This window comes from Macaca nemestrina, chromosome 13, assembly GCF_043159975.1.
Source record: "Macaca nemestrina isolate mMacNem1 chromosome 13, mMacNem.hap1, whole genome shotgun sequence".
Taxonomy (NCBI): domain Eukaryota; kingdom Metazoa; phylum Chordata; class Mammalia; order Primates; family Cercopithecidae; genus Macaca; species Macaca nemestrina.
In genome coordinates, this window is record NC_092137.1 from 32,261,639 (window position 1) to 32,278,269 (window position 16,631).

General features: G+C 40.5%; 1 protein-coding gene, 1 non-coding gene and 2 pseudogenes across 5 annotated transcripts in view; 3 read left to right on the plus strand and 1 right to left on the minus strand.

Moving 5' to 3' along the window:
* The window catches only part of LOC105479689 (solute carrier family 30 member 6), a 55,518-nt gene that overhangs the window by 35,224 nt on the left and 3,663 nt on the right, over nt 1-16,631 (plus strand). For 3 of the 4 annotated variants that reach the window (XM_011737807.3, XM_011737808.3, XM_071076474.1), the window contains 3 exons: nt 4,276-4,378; nt 6,279-6,326; nt 8,891-8,959. In XM_011737807.3, coding sequence (XP_011736109.1) covers nt 4,276-4,378; nt 6,279-6,326; nt 8,891-8,959 — 220 coding nt within the window. The remainder of the gene's footprint in view (nt 1-4,275; nt 4,379-6,278; nt 6,327-8,890; nt 8,960-16,631) is intronic. The other variant, XM_011737809.3, reaches the window with a different exon arrangement.
* Nucleotides 559-2,270, plus strand: LOC139357806 (ATP-dependent RNA helicase DDX50 pseudogene; annotated as a pseudogene).
* LOC139357807 (ATP-dependent RNA helicase DDX50 pseudogene) lies at nt 2,270-4,264 on the plus strand (annotated as a pseudogene).
* Nucleotides 13,789-13,895, minus strand: LOC112426360 (U6 spliceosomal RNA). Its single transcript, XR_003017648.1, has one exon. It is a non-coding gene; the product is annotated as a U6 spliceosomal RNA (small nuclear RNA).

The following is a 16,631-nucleotide window of genomic DNA, read 5'->3' on the forward strand; positions in this document are numbered from 1 at the left end:
TATTTATTCTAACTATATTTTTGTATCCGTTAACCATCCCCCCACATCCCCCTAATATTTTAGTTTTTTGAAGAACTCCAGTGCATCCTTAAATATCCACTTTTCCTCCCTCCTCCCCTCTCACCACTCCCCAAGCCATTTCTAATTCATCTCCAAGCCTTGTGTAATTGTTTATTAATATTTATTTATTTGGCTGGGTGCGATGGCTCACACCTGTAGTCCCAGCAGTTTGGGAAGCCGAGGCAACCAGGTCACCTGAGGTCAGGAGTTCAAGACCAGCCTGGCCAACATGGCAAAACCCTGTCTCTGCTAAAAATGCAAAAATTAGCTGGGCATGGTGATGCACACCTGTAATCCCAACCACCTGGGAGGCTGTGGCAGGAGAATCGCTTGAACCCAGGAGGTGGAGGTTATATATATATATGAGACATATATATATAATATATATCATGATATTATATATCATCATATATTATATCATGATATAATTATGATATATAATATATCATGATATAATATTGTCAACATATATAATATATAATATTATCATATATATAATATAATTATATTACACAGAGTCCTGTGTAATCAGGCTCCTACCAACCTTACTAACCATCTATGTATTCCTGACCATTTGTGGTTTTATTGCTGGGTGATGGTTTTCATGCCCCTGCACATGCTGCTTTCACTTGCTCATCTTTGAAGTCTCTGCCCAAATGTCACCTTCTCTTTTTATATTTGGCCTTTCTGGATTATCCCCACCCCAGTAGCCTTGTCACTCAATCTTTGGTGCAGCATGGTACACTGTAGACATTTCTGCCTTAGTGCCCGAAGTGCTTCATTATGTTTTTCACATGTGTATCTCCTGTTATTTCTAGGGCAAGGATTGTGTCTCATTCACATTTCTATTCCCAGCATGTGGGGAAAAGTAGAAAAGAGTGCACAATCAGCTTTTAATTATTGGCATTTTGGTCTGTATTGTTGGTAGAACTTCAGCCAGTTTGAATTGTTGATGTTGGCTACAGTGTTACCATAAAAAATTTCTGGAGAATCTTACCTGGTGAAATTCCTGGGGAATTTGAACTTTTATTGGAAATAATTATTGCTCACTGGAAAATTGATATAATTACTTATATATTTCATTAGTCTTTCTGTATCAAAAATTACTAGTTGAGTGACACACGGCCAAGGCCGAGCGGCCGCCCTGCCCCTGCTTCCTTTCACGTTTTTTCTGCCTGTAGGTGGTTGTGGCCACTGTATCCGGAGGGAGGCAGCAGTGGCCAGTAATGCCTGGGAAACTCCTCTGGGGGTACATTATGGAACTGGAAGCACCCTTGGAGGAGTCCGAGAGCCAGAAGAAGGAGAGGCAAAAGGGCGTTCTGGATATCACAATTTCAGATAATGGATTATGGACCTGTACTTCCTTTATATGGTTGTTACGAAGATTGAAACAAGATACACTGAAAGCACATTACATAGTGCTGGAGTGACAGAAGGAAGTCAAGGCACCATTATGACTCAGATGAGAAATCAGGAACAAGAGAAAATGGTGTTACAGATTACCTGGATGTTCCCAAGATGAAAAAAACTAAAATGAAAGAGAAGCTAAATGGAGATACTGAAGGAGGATTTAATAGACTTTCAGATGAATTCTTTAAATCTCGTAAGTCAGTAAGAAAAGATCTACCGAATGGAGATATTGATGAATGTGAAAAAAAAAGCAAGTATCATCCTTAGATAGTTCTACTCATAAATCAAGTGATAATAAACTAGAGGAGACCTTAACACGTGAGCAGAAAGAAGGAGCCTCTCCAATTTTCCTATTTCTGAAGAGAATGTAAAACTTCTGAAAGGTCAAAGTTCTGAATAGGAAACATCTCTCTTTCCTATTCTAGTTAAGACTTTTGGTCCTGTATATGAAGGAAAAGATTTAATAGCTCAAGCACGGACGGGAACAGGAAAGAAAGACATTCTTTTTTGCCATCCCTTTGATTGAAAGACTCCAGAGAAATCAAGAAACAGTTTTTTGTTTGTTTGTTTGTTTTTTGAGATGGAGTCTTGCTCTGTCGCCCAGGCTGGAGTGCAGTGGCGTGATCTGGGCTCACTGCAAGCTCCACCTTCTGGGTTCACACCATTCTCCTGCCTCAGCCTCCCGAGTAGCTGGGACGACAGGTGCCTGCCACTGCGCCCGACTAATTTTTTTTTGTATTTTTAGTAGAGACGGGGTTCCACCATGTTAGCCAGGATGGTCTCGATCTCCTGACCTCGTGATCCGCCCATCTTGGCTTCCCAAAGTGCTGGAATTACAAGCGTGAGCCACTGCGCCCAGCTCCGATTGGATCTTTCTAAACTGTGCCACGTTGTGCTTGATAAGTGGATCAAATGTTAGATTTATGTTTTGCTGAACAAGTTGAAGATATTATTCATGAATCCTACAAAACTGATTCTGAAGACAATCCTCAGACTTTACTTTTTTCTGCAGCTTGCCGACAGTGAGTATACAAAGTTGCAAAAAAATGCATGAAATCCAGATACGAACAGGTTGACCTTGTTAGAAAAATGACTCAAAAGGCTGCAGCTACTGTGGAACATTTGGCCATCCAGTGTCATTGCTCTCAGAGGCCAGCAGTTATTGGAGATGTCCTTCAAGTCTGCAGTGGGTCTGAAGGGAGGGCTATTATTTTCTGTGAGACCAAGAGGAATGTAACTGAAATGGCCATGAATCCACACATAAAACAGAATGCCCAGTGTTTACATGGGGACATTGCACAGTCACAAAGAGAAATTACACTAAAAGGCTTCAGAGAAGGTAGTTTTAAAGTTTTGGTGGCAACCAATGTGGCTGCCCGTGGTTTGGACATTCCTGAAGTTGACCTGGTGATTCAAAGTTCTTCTCAGAATATTGAGTCCTATATCCATCATTCTGGACGCACAGGTAGAGCTGGACGGACAGGGATTTGTATTTGTTTTTATCAACCAAGAGAAAGAGGTCAACTAAGATATGTGGAACAAAAAGCAGGAATTACTTTTAAATGTGTAGCTGTTCCTTCTACAATTTATTTAGTTAAGTCTAAAAGCATGGATGCCATAAGCTCTCTGGCTTCCTTTTTTTATGCTGCTGTTGATTTTTTCCAACCATCAGCTCAGATACTAATAGAAGAGAAAGGGGCAGTGGATGCCTTGGCTGCAGCTTTGGCCCACATTTCTGGTGCATCAAGCTTTGAACCACGATCTTTGATCACCTCTGATAAGGGATTTGTGACCATGAATCTGGAAAGCCTAGAGGAAATACAAGATGTCAGCTGTGCTTGAAAAGAACTTAACAGAAAGCTGAGTAGTAATGCAGTGTCTCAGATTACCAGAATGTGCCTCCTGAAAGGAAATGTGGGTGTTTGCTTTGGTGTTCCTACAACTAAGTCAGAAAGGTTACAGGCAGAGTGGCATGATTCCGACTGGATACTCTCAGTGCCAGCCAAATTACCTGAAATTGAAGATTATTATGATGGAAACACATCCTCCAATTCCAGACAGAGGAGTTGCTTGTCAAATGGCCAGTCGGGCTGGTCAAGTGGTTGATCTGGCAGCTGGTCAGGTAGACAGAATGGACAAAGGAGTCGCTCAGGAAGTCGACAAGGTGGTAAAAGATGAAGTGGGAATAGAAATCGATCAAGAAGTGGGAGCTACAAACAGAGTTTTCACTATTTGATGGTTAATCTACCAGTATGAGCTTGCCTATTTCTGCCTAATCGTGTACATTATCCACCAAAAATTAGGTCATCATAGTTGAGGTATGTGTCTACTATTTGCAAAGAAATTGGTCATATTTTTTTAAAAAGTATTTCACAAGAATGGTTGTAAACAAATCTACTTATCCAGTTATACCTTTGAATTAAAAAACCTCCTTTTATTGTCTCTTTAAAAAAAAAAATTACCAGTTGAAGTTTTTTGTCTGTCTCAAGCAAAAAAATATATTTCAGCTCTTTCTAGTTGACAGGTAGTTTGACAAAAAAATGCATAACGGAGAAATGTCCACATTTTTTTCATCATACCTCTTCCTACTAATTAATATAATTATTAGTTATTTTTCCACTAAACTTTGACAGGAAAGAATTCTAAAAACTGGAGTTTTTTTCTTTGAAATGTTTCTTTGCGAGTAGTAGCCAATTGTGGTAAAATTGTGTCCTGTTGGTTTAGATAATTAATGTTCAGGAGATTTAGTTGTAATATGCTCAGTGAGATATAAATTTAAAATGTAAAATTGTTTTTTTCTTTTAGTAATTATTTTGCCGTAGACACTGCCTCTGCTATAGCCATTGCCTTGATGACATTTGGCACTATGTATCCCATGAGTGTGTACAGTGGGAAAGTCTTACTCCAGGTAAGGTTCTTCTTCCAATGTACATGCTTAATGTTAGCCATGTTCTTCTACCAGATTAAAAAGTTGCATGTGTTCTTCTACCAGATTGTGAAATTTTTATTTTTTAATTTAATTTAATTTATTATTATTATTATTTTTTTAAGAGACAGGGCCTCGCTCTGTCATCTAGACTGGAGTACAGTGGTGGGATCTCGGCTCACTGCTGCCTTGACCTCCCAGGCTCAGAGGACCATCCCACCTCAGTCTCCTGAGTAGCTAGGACTGCAGGTACACACCACCACACCCAGCTAATTTTTAAAAATTTTTGTAGGGATGAGCTCTCACTATGTTGCCCAGGCTAATCTCAAACTCCTGGGCTCAAATGATCCTCTTGCCATGGCCTCCCAAAGTGTTGGGACTATAGGCGAGAGCCATTGTGCCCAGCCATACTTTTTAATTACAAAAAGTTTTTTGGCCGGGCGAGGTGGCTCACGCCTATAATCCCAGCACTTTGGGAGGCCAAGGTGCGCGGATCACAAGGTCAGGAGTTCAAGACCAGCCTGGCCAACATGGTGAAACCCTGTCTCTACTAAAAAAATACAAAAATTAGCCAGGCATGGTGGTATGCACCTGTAATCCCAGCTACTCAGGAGGCTGAGGCAGGAGAATTGCTTGAACGCAGGAGAATTGCTTGAACCCAGGAGGCGGAGGTTGCAGTGAGCTGACATTATACCACTGCACTCCAGCCTGGGCGACACAGCAAGACTCCATCTCAGAAAAACAAAACAAAATGTTTTGTTAATGCCCTCCCTTTAACAGTACAGATTGTGAAATTTTTAGTTACTGGAAGCTCCTGCTAGAAATGAAGTCAAACAATAATCTCTGAAATTCATATAGTAAGAACTTGATGAAAGTCCATTAGCCCATAAAATAGGCACAAATCCTCCTGTATTTATAATGTGACAAAATCATAAATTTAAAATTATTATTATGTTTCAAGTGAAAACAATGTTACTTAAAATTTTTTTTTTTTTGAGACGGAGTCTCTGTTGCACAGGCTGGAGTGCAGTGGCGCTAAACTCAGGTCACGGCAACCTCCACCTCCTGGGTTCAAGCGATTCTCCTCCCTCAGCGTGCCAAGTAGCTGGGACTACAGCCACGTGCCACCACACATGGCTAGAATTTTTGTATTTTTAGTAGAGTTGGGGTTTCACTACATTGGCCAGGATGGTCTCAAATTCCTGACCTCAGGTGAGCCACCCACCTTGAACCTCCCAAAGTGCTGAGATTACAGGCATGAGCCACTGCACCCAGCCTGAAATTTTTTTTAGATATTTATTTTCCCTCAGTAATGTGCTCTGGTTTTTGTGTAATCTGGTTATGACTATTTTATTATTTCCTGGCACTGAGTTAGTGAGACTTTAAAATTTCAAACTTAAAATTTTAAATGACACATTGCTACTTACTGAAACAATAGGAACACCCTGAATAGAAAGGCAGTTTCCCAGGGCTAGATGTGCATGTAAGCACTATGGTTACTTCTGTCTTACCCTTATGCCTTTTCCAAAACTTAAGGCAGTAGCTCCATCTCCGGAAACAATAAAAACTATAAGATAATAGTTGCATAGTGCTATGCCCTATACAAAATATTACCTTTCTAACCATTTCCCAAAGATTTTTTTGTTGGTTGGTTAAGTGTTATTTATCTTTTTATCTTGTCTTCAAGATAGAAAAACAGGTATGGGCCAGTGGATGACATTGCTCCACTAGTGGGGCCAGTTGAAACCTCTCTTCTCTAATGATAGGACACCTGTCAAAGCAAAGGCTGGCTTAAAATCCTTTTGGGGAGCGGGTTCAGGACCATTGTTGGCAAACTTTTTTCCTCCCGCCGTTATTCATATTTTATTGTATTTTTCCCCAGACAACACCACCGCATGTTATTGGTCAGTTGGACAAACTCATCAGAGAGGTAAGATGGAATAGTAAATAAAATCATTTTATTTTATATCGGAAATTGAAAAGGTGGATACTTTTAATACTTTATTCACCTCTACCTAGAATTTTGTTTTAGGGAAGTTCGTGTTCTTCACAGTAACATACTAGGAGCCATAATATAGTGGCAAACAGAAAAATATGAAGAATTAAAAATTGTTCAATTTGGAAATCAAATTCACTTGAAGTAAATGTGGAAGGTAATGGCCTAACGACCAACCTATTATAAATGCTGTGATTTTTATTTATTCTATTTAGTTATTTGTTTTGAGACGGAGTCTTGCTCTGTCACCAGGCTGGAGTGCAGTGGCACGATCTCAGCTCACTGCAACCTTCGCCTCCCAGGCTCAAGCGATTCTCCTTCCTCAACCTCCAGAGTAGCTGAGACTACTGGCATGTGCCACCATGCCCAGCTAACTTTTTTTTTTTTTTGAAACAGAATCTCGCTCTGTCGCCCAGGCTGGAGTGCAGTGGTGCTGTCTTGGCTCACTGCAACCTCCGTCTCCCAGGTTCAAGTGATTCTCCTGCCTCAGCCTCGTGAGTTGCTGGGACTAGAAGTGCATGCCACCACACCCAGCTAATTTTCGTATTTTTAATAGAGACAGGGTTTCACTGTGTTCAGGCTGGTCTTGAACTCCTTACCTCGTGATCTGCCCGCCTCGGCCTCCCAAAGTGCTGGGATTACAGGCGTGAGCCACTGCGCCTGGCCCGCCCAGGTAACTTTTGTATTTTTTTTTTTTTTTTTTTTTTGAGATGGAGTCTCACTGTGTCGCCCAGTCTGGAGTGCAGTGGCACAATCTCGGCTCACTGCAACCTCCGCCTCCCAGGTTCAAGTGATTCTCCTGTCTCAGCCTCCTGAGCAGCTGAGATTACAGGTGCCCACCACCATGCCTGGCTAATTTTTGTATTTTTAGTAGAGACAGGGTTTCACCATCTTGGCGAGGCTGGTCTTGAACCCCCGACCTTGTGATCCACCCACCTCAACCTCCCAAAGTGCTGGGGTCACAGGCATGAGCCACAGTGCCTGGCCTAACTTTTGTATTTTTAGTAGAGACAGGGTTTCACCATGTTAGACAGGATGGTCTTGATCTCTTGACCTCATGATCCACCCACCTCAGCCTCCCAAAGTGCTGGGAATACAGGCGTGAGCCACTGTGCCCAGCCTGTTTTTTTTTTTTTTTTTTTTTTGAGACTGAGTCTTTCTCTATCACCCAGGGTGGAATGCAGTGGCATGATCTCAGTTCACTGCAACCTCCTGGGTTCAAGCAATTCTCCTCCTGGGTTCAAGCGATTCTCCTACTTCAACCTACTGAGTAGCTGGGATTACAGGCTCTCACCACCACGCCTGGCTAATTTCTGTATTTTTAGTAGAGATGAGGTTTCACCATGTTGGCCAGGCTGATCTCAAACTCTTGACCTCAAGTGATCCACCCCTCTTGACCTCCCAAAATGCTGGGATTACAGGCGTGAGCCACCGTGCCCAGCCTTTGGTTGTTTTTTAAAATATATATATAAAAAGAGATGGGTCTCACTATATTGCCCAGGCTGGTCTTGAACTCCTTCCCTGAAGCCGTCCTCCCATCTTGGCCTTCCAAAGTGCTGGGATTACAGGCATGAGCCACTGTGCCCAGTCAAATGCTGTGATTTTTTTTTTTTTTTTTTTTTAGGGGGTACAGAGTCTTGCTCTGTCACCCAGTCTGGAGTGCAGTGCCATGTTCTCTGCTCCCCACCAGCTAATTGTTGTACTTTTTTAGTAGAGACAGGGTTTCACCATGTTGGCCTGGCTGGTCTGGAACTCCTAGCCTCAAGTGATCTGCCCACCTCAACCTCCCAAAGTGCTGGAATTACAGACATGAGCCACCGTGCCCAGCCTAGACTTTCTTTTAAGTTGTTATAAATTTCTACCTACTTACTAATGAAGAAATAAAATAATGAACTATTTTGATGTTGAAACTATTTTAAACCTTTGATTGTCAGTGTCACAGAGGCCACTTTTACCAGTATAACTGGGTACTACTCTCAACTAGTGAAGCCTGGCCTTGGGTATGTGTCCTGTGCCACTGTACCAGTGAGCTACACGCAATATATCTGGCCTTGGAATTTCTTCTAGACTCACATCCAAACAACATCCTGTGTTGTGCAGAGCTTTGTTATAAGGGAATTCAGAGAAAGAAGTGATTGAGAAAACAAAAAAATTAAGTAAAAAATCTGATACCACAAAGTGCTAGATATAAATATATTCCATATTGATAAAATGAAAAGAACCATACACTGTTGCATAAATTGGTAGGGGTAGGGGTTTAAAACTGAGCAGTGGAGACCTGATTCTAAAAGAATTGGGGCAAACAAGAAACTAGGAAAGCAAGGTCTTGGGTCAGTATGGAACAAACAGGAATGGTATCTTGAGTGGTCTGAAACTTCTCTTAGCTAATGAGTGTCCTCGTGCAGGATTTGGCTATGCCTAAGTCCATAATGTGACTAAACTGCGTTGGATATGTTAAGTACAGACAACTCTGATCACCTCTTTCTGTTTTTGGTTAGGTATCTACCTTGGATGGAGTTTTAGAAGTCCGAAATGAACATTTTTGGACCCTAGGTTTTGGCTCATTGGTATGTTCGTTTACATATGACTTTAGTTATAATTTAAAATAGTCTTCCAGTTTTAAAACTGAAAAAAAGTATTTCTTTAAAATTTTCTAGAGCCTTTGGATTCCTAGTTATGTTAAGCAGAGTCTAAAATGTACATGAATTCAGTTACCTAATTGAGGGATTTTTTGTTGTTTAGAGACAGGGTCTCACTCTGTTGCCCAGGCTGGTCTCGAACTCCTTGCCTCAAGCAGTCCTCCCGCCTTAACCTCCCAAAGTGTTGGGATTACAGACGTGTAATCCCAACAATAGAAGAATGTTTTTATTTTTTTTCCTTCAAACATGTTAATGGTAATAATACAAGAGTGTCCAGATAAGATAAATTTTTAGTCAGTGTAATTCCCAAATAAAATGTTTTTAAAAATTAGAAGTGCAATTGCTTTCTATTTTAACTGCAGTTCTCATTTTGGAGAGTTTGCTGAATATTTTGAAGAACTGCAATAACACAACTTGCTTCAGCATAAAATTTCGTATTTTCTAATTCAGTTTGAACCTCAATACCAGAGAGACGTTTTTATGACACGGTTAGGAATGATGAGGAAAATACAGAAAACGTAAAGCACTGTAATCTTATCTAAAGAAAACTGCTGTTGATATTTTGGTGTTTATACATTTATTTTCCTTAGAAAATGAGATCATGGAGTGGGCGCGGCTCATGCCTATAATACCAGCACTTTGGGAGGCCAAGGTGGGCAGATCACCTGAGGTCGGGAGTTCGAGACCAGCTTGGCCAACATGGTGAAACCCCGTCTCTACTAAAAATACAAAATTAGCTGGGCATGGTGGTGTGGCACGCGCCTGTAATTCCAGCTACTCAGGAGGCTGAGGCAGGAGAGGCGGAGGTTGCAGTGAGCCAAGATCACGCCATTGCACTCCAGCCTGGGTGACAGAGTGAGACTCTGTCTCTAAAAAAAACAGGAAATGAGATCATGCTGTTTTATAATTAGCTCTTTTCATTTAATTAATTTATCATGAACTGTTTTCTATGTCATTAAATACTCTTCTACAGTATCATTTTAAAAAAATAGGATTTGATTTTTCTAATATAGCACAAATTTATAGATAAGCAGATCAAAGCTGGTCCAGCAGGTCAGTGATGTTACCCACTTTGCAGTGTTTAGTTTCAGGCTATGCTTTTGTAGTGGGAAAATGGTTTCTTCACCTTCACTTTCCCCAGCTCTTTCCCTCTCTCATTATTTTGGATGTCTAAAATTTATTAGAAGAAAAACTTGAGACTGTAACATCCCCTCCCTCCTTACTGGGAAGGTGCCAAGTGACCAAAGTGTCAAAGACCAAAGAATGACTTGGACAGGTTCAGCATGGCCAGTAGGTGAGTTTATTAGGACTTACCTACGGGGCACTCCTGGGAAGTAGCAGGACAGCTTTAGAAATCTACCCACCTCCCATTTCTAAGCTGCTTTTAAGCTAATTTGCTCGCTCTTTGCCTACTGTATGTATGTAATGAGACTGTTTTCCTCGGTAGGGTCTCAGATGCTCTCTAAAAGCTTTGGTTCTCAGGGTCGCTTGCTCCTTGACTGGGCACCATGGCTTTGGCTCACTGCCTGGCCTTCAGAGTTCAGGCATCGGACATACACCCTCCAATTACCTGGTGGGGGACCCATCACACTATACTTCTCTAGTAAATTCTTTAGAAGGGGCCATTGGGAACAATATTCTCTAAATTCTTGAATGTTGAAAGCAGCTTGTGGACATTATAATTAAAAATTAGTTTGACTGGATATAAACTCTTCAGTACACATTTGCTTCAAGTTTCTTAAAAATACATTATCCCTTTTACTTCTGGCATGAAGCATTTCTGAGACAATGCCTAATAATAGTCTAATTTTTTTCCTTTTATATGTGACTTGATCTTTTTGCCTGGATGCCCAAAAGATTTTTTTTTTAAGTTCAGTACCTTTACCAGACTACGTCTTGGCATTGGTCATTCCGCATCAGTTATTTCAGGTATGCAGTGCACCCTTTCTTCTTTTTTTTTTTTTTTTTTTGAGATGGAGTCTCGCTCTGTCGCCCAGGTGGGAGTGCCGTGGTGCAATCTCAGCTCACTGCAGCCTCTGCCTCCTGAGTTCAAGTGATTCTTCTGCCTCAGCCTCCTGAGTAGCTGGGATTACAGGTGCACACCACCACACCCAGCTAATTTTTGTTTTTTTTAGTAGAGATGGGGTTTTACCATGTTGGCCAAGCTGGTCTCGGACTCCTGACGTCAAGTGATCTGCCTGCCTTGGCCTCCCAAAGTGTTGGGATTACAGGCGTGAGCCACTGCGCTCAGCCCACAGTACACCCTTTCAATAATGCTGTTTCAAAAATAATTTTTTAAAACATCTAATTATAGTTCATAATTTTTGCTCTATTCTCTTTCTTTGGTTTTCTTTTGTGGAAACTTCTGTTATGTACATGTTGAACATGTTGGATCTTTGCCTTTCTTATTGTTATTTTCTCTCAAATTCTTATATTCTCTTAATTTACTTTTGATTTTTTTTTTAACCTTTTATATCTCTTAAAGTATACCTGTATGTTTCCTTGTTTGTATTTATTCTGGGTAAGTCTTCATTTCTAAAGTGATCTTTTTTCTTGTATTATAATTGTCATCTCATTTCTAAGGTTTTCTAATTCTGATTTATGTTCTTGTTTTATATCTTTTGGCTGGTTTTTAAAAAGTAGGTTATAGTTTTTATCTGACATAGTTTTATCTGTCTGGTGATCTTTTATAATCTGTTTTACAGTCTCTTTTTTTCTTGTATAACTTTTTGTGGGATTTGATCCTCTCTCCTTTTCTGTTGCTCATTTTTATGTGAAGTTAGTTTTCCTGAACTTTAAAATTAGGAATGGTTTAGGGTAGTGTGTACAGATTCATGGGTCTAGAGCTCCATCTTCTGATGATTTTGTAAAAGAAGAAAGTTTTTTATTCTGGCCCTGTTCCTCTCTGCCATTTTTACCTTTTTTTCTTTTTTTTTTTTTTGAGACAGGGTCTCACTCTGTTGCCAGGCTGGAATGAGTGCAATGGCATGATCTTGGCTCACTGCAACCTCCGCCTCCCCAGTAGCTGGGACTACAGATGCATGCCACCATGCCCAGCTAATTTTTGAATTTTTTGGTAGAAACAGGATTTCACTATGTTGGCCAGGCTGGTCTCAAACTTCTGACCTCAGGTGATCCGCTTGTCTTGTGAGCCACTCTGCCCAGCATTTTTTTTTTTTTTTTTTTTTTAAGAGACAGAGTCCTGCCCTGTTACCCAGGCTGGAGTGAGTGGTACAGATATAGCTCACTGCAGTCTCAAATGTCTGGGCTCAAGTGATCCTCCTAACTCAACCTTCCCAGTAGCTGGGATTACAGGTACACGCCACCATGCCCAGATGAGCTTTTAAAATTTTTTTGTAGAAACTGAGTCTTGGTGTGTTGCCTAGGCTGGTCTTGAACTCTTGGCCTTAAGCACTCCTACTGCCTTGGCCTCCCAAAGTGTTGGGATTACAGGCACGAGCCGCTATGCCTGGCCCTGCCTTCCGTTTTTATCTGAACCTCTTCTATCCTTTGTCTGAACTGTACTACTCAGTTTGGATTTTCTTGCCATTGTTTCTTTTTTATATGGGGCTTTTTTCTAGAGGGCAGCTTTGCCTGGTTACTTTTGAGAACTCATAGGACTCAGACTATTCCAGCCCTTAATGCAGACCCAGTGTATTTCCCCACTGTTGAAATGTGCAAAACTCCTCCCAGTTTCAGCTGCTTTTCTCCTATTGGCTGTCCTAGATTTCCATTAAGTCTTCTTAGCCGCTTTGGGGTTTTTAGGTCAGTCAGATGTGCTGTTGCTTCCTGCTGCACAGATTGTGTTACCTTGAAGGTCGCATAGCTTGTATTTGGGTTTTCATAGGAGTACTGGGTTACCTAGTTTTTTGTGGATATTGTCCATAGATTTTCAGTTTTGCTGTTTTACCTTCTTTGTTTTAATGGAAATATTTGAGGCAGTTCAAAAACTGCCACCACTGCTGCCACCTTGCAAGAGTCCAACGTAATTTTTAGTTTTCTTAGTTTTACATTATCTAAATATGCCATAATTTATTTCATAAGTCCCTTAGTGAATATTTAGATTATCTTCTATTTTTCCTATATTAACAGGTCTGGGATAAACTTTTTTTTTTGAGACGTAGTCTCACACTGTTGCCTGGGCTAGAGTGCAATGGCATGATCTTGGCTCACTGCAACCTCTGCCTCCCAAGTTCAAGCAATTCTCCTGCCTCAGCCTCCCAAGTAGATAAAAACTAGAAAGAAGCTATCTGTGAAACTGCTTTGTGATATGTAGATTCATCTCACAGAGTTAAAACCTTTTTATTGATTCAGCAGGTTGGAATCTCTCATTTTGTAGACTCTGCAAAGCGACAGCTGGGATTACAGATATCCGCCACCATGCCCCACGTCTAGCTAATTTTTTGTATTTTTAGTAGAGACAGGGTTTCACTGTGATGGCCAGGCTGGTCCCGAACTCCTGATCTCGTGATCTGCCCGCCTCGGCCTCCCAAAGTGCTGGGATTATAGGCATGAGCCACCGTGCCCAGCCTGGGATAAACATTCTTATGGGATAAGCTTTGTAAATATCCATGATTATTTCTTAAGATTAGTTTTTAGAAGTTTTTATAAATCAGAAAATACTCACTTTTTTTTATGGCTTTTGATGCAGATTCCCAAATTGCCTTCTAGAATGCCTTTTAGAACTACACACTTTGAGTCTTATGGTTCATTTTCAACCATTCTTTCCTTTATTTTATTTTTTTAGATTAATTTTTTAAAATATGGAATGCTTCATGAGTTTGCATGTCATCTTTGCACAGAGGCCATGCTAATCTTACCTGTATTGTTCCAATTTGAGTATATGTGCTGCCAAAGTGACCACTTAACAATTCTTTTAATTGTATTAATGACGTTGGATGGCTTATAAACACAAAGAATGTAGTCATCAGCTCAGAACTTGGCATCTAAAAACCACACCTATGAAGTCCCTGGTTAAGAGCCAGGAATTTAATAACACAAACTTTTGAGCTACTAAAAGTTAATGTCACAAAAGCCATAGATTAATGCATGCACTGTGATTATAGGAGACTTTTCAAGTTCATACTCTGAAAATAGTTTCCTTATTTTAATTACTTTGATTTCCATATCAGACTAAAAGAGGATATGGCATCTTTAATACTTATGTAGTGACAACTGTGAATGGTAGTGGCAAAGGAAAAGGGAAAAATCAAAGATGACTTGATTTCAAGACATGGCTTGTCTGAGCTAAAAGTAATAAACTAGAAGTCAAATTCAAGGAATATAGGTATTTTCTCTGTCTCGTGATTGACAGTAACTCTTACTATTTTTCTGTATTTAGTATTTCAAGTCATAGATTCAGATGCATTGTAATTAAACAATTTGGCTAATTTATTTGCAGTTTATGTTTTGTAAGAATTTTTTTTGATTTTTGAAAATCTGTGTTTATTTAGAAACCAAAATGGGGTGTCTGCTGGACATTTTATTTACTTTTATTTACTCTATTTTTTTGAGACCGAGTCTGGCTCTGTTGCCCAGCCTGGAGTGTAGTGGCATGATCTTGGCTCACTGCAACTTCTGCCTCATGGGCCCAAGCCATCCTCACACCTCAGCCTCCCAAGCAGCTGTGACTATAGGCATACACTACCACACCCGGCTAATTTTTGTATTTTTTGTAGAGATGGGGTTTTGCCATGTTGTCCAGTCGGGTCTCAAACTCCTGAGCTCAAGCGATCCATCTGCCTCACCCTCCCAAAGTGCTGGGATTACAGGCATGAGCTACCATGCCTGGCCATCTATGATATATATATATATTTTTTTTTTAAGTTTTTATTAGGCAAATAGTACCCAATTGTTAAGAAAATAAAAACTTGTAACTAAGTCATAAAAAAAGAGAGTAAATATCCTTAATAATCCTGCCATCTAGAGATAAATACTGTTATCCTTGATATTTGTCTCTGTCCTTCTGTTTCTTTAACTTTTATTTTTCTTTATTTATGTCTTATTTTACTTTTTATTTATTGAGACAGGGTCTTGCTCTGTCACCCAGGCTAGAGTGCAGGGGCACAGTCATGGCTCACTGCAGCCTCAACCCTCTAGGCTCAAGCAGTCTTTCTGCCTCAGCCTTCCTCGTAACTGGGACTGCATATGTGTGCCTGGTTAATTTATTTTTTATAACGATAGGGTCTTGCTATATGGTCCAGGCTGGTCTCAAACTCTTCCTTAAGCAGTCTAACCTAGGTGCCCATCAATCCTAGGCGTTATTGGGCATCTAGGTTGATGCCATGCCTTTGCTATTGTGAATAGTGCTGTGATGAACATCCAAGTACATGTGTCTTTTTGGTAGAAAGATTTATTTTCTTTTGGATATATACCCAGTTATGGGATTGCTGGGTCAAATAGTAGTTCTGTTTTAAGTTCTTTGAGAAAAGCCACTGCTTTTTAGAGTGGCCAAACTGATTTACATCCCCACCAACGGTGTATAAACATTCCCTTTTCTCTGCAGCTTCACCAGCATCTGTTGTTTTTTTGTTTTGTTTTGTTTTGTTTTTTTAATAATAACCATTCTGGCCGGGCGCAGTGGCTCATGCCTGTAATCCCAGCACTTTGGGAGGCTGAGGCGGGTGGATCACCTGAGGTCAGGAGTTCAAGACCAGCCTGGCCAACATAGCGAAATCCTCTCTGTACTAAAAATACAAAAATTAGCCAGGCATAGTGTCATGGGTCTATAATCCCAGCTACTTGGGAGGCTGAGGCAGGAGAATTGCTTGAACCCGGGAGGTGGAGGTTGCTGTGAGCTGACATTGTGCCACTGCACTCCAGCCTGGGCAAGAGAGCAAGACTCTGTCTCAAGAAAACAAAAAATAATAGTAATAATAATAGCCATTCTGACTTGTGTGGGATGGTATCTCATTGTGGTTTTGATTTGCATTTCTCTGCTGATTAGTGATGATGAGCATTTTTTTCATGTTTCTTGGCCACTTGTATGACTTCTTTGGAGAAGTATCTGTTCGTGTTTTTTTCCTATTTTTTAATGAGGTTATTTGTTTTTTGCTTGTTCAATTTTTAAGTTCTGTATAGATTCTGATATCAGACCTTTGTCTGATGCATAGTTTGCGAATGTTTTCTCCCATTCTATAGGTGTTTCTTGGTTGTCTTGCAGGTTTCTTATAGTTTGAGGTCTATTTTTTTTTGAGACGAAGTCTAGCTCTATCGCCCAGGCTGGAGTGCAGTGGCGCGATCTCAGCGCACTGCAACCTCTGCCTCCTGGGTTCAAGTGATTCTTCTGCTTCAGCCTCTCAAGTAGCTGAAACTACAGGTGTTTGCCACCATGCCCGGCTAATTTTTTTTTTTTCTCATTTTTGTAGAAACGGTTTCGCCACGTTGGTCAGGTTGGTCTTGAACTCCTGACCTCAGGTGATCTGCCTACCTGGGCCTCCCAAAGTGCTGGGATTACAGACATGAGCCATAGCAACCGGCCGAGGTCTTAAATTGAAATCTTTAATCCATCTTGAGTTAATCTTTTTATATGGTAAAAAGTTAAGGTCCAGCTTCATTCTGCATATGGCTAGCCAGCTATCCTGGTACCATTTATTGAATA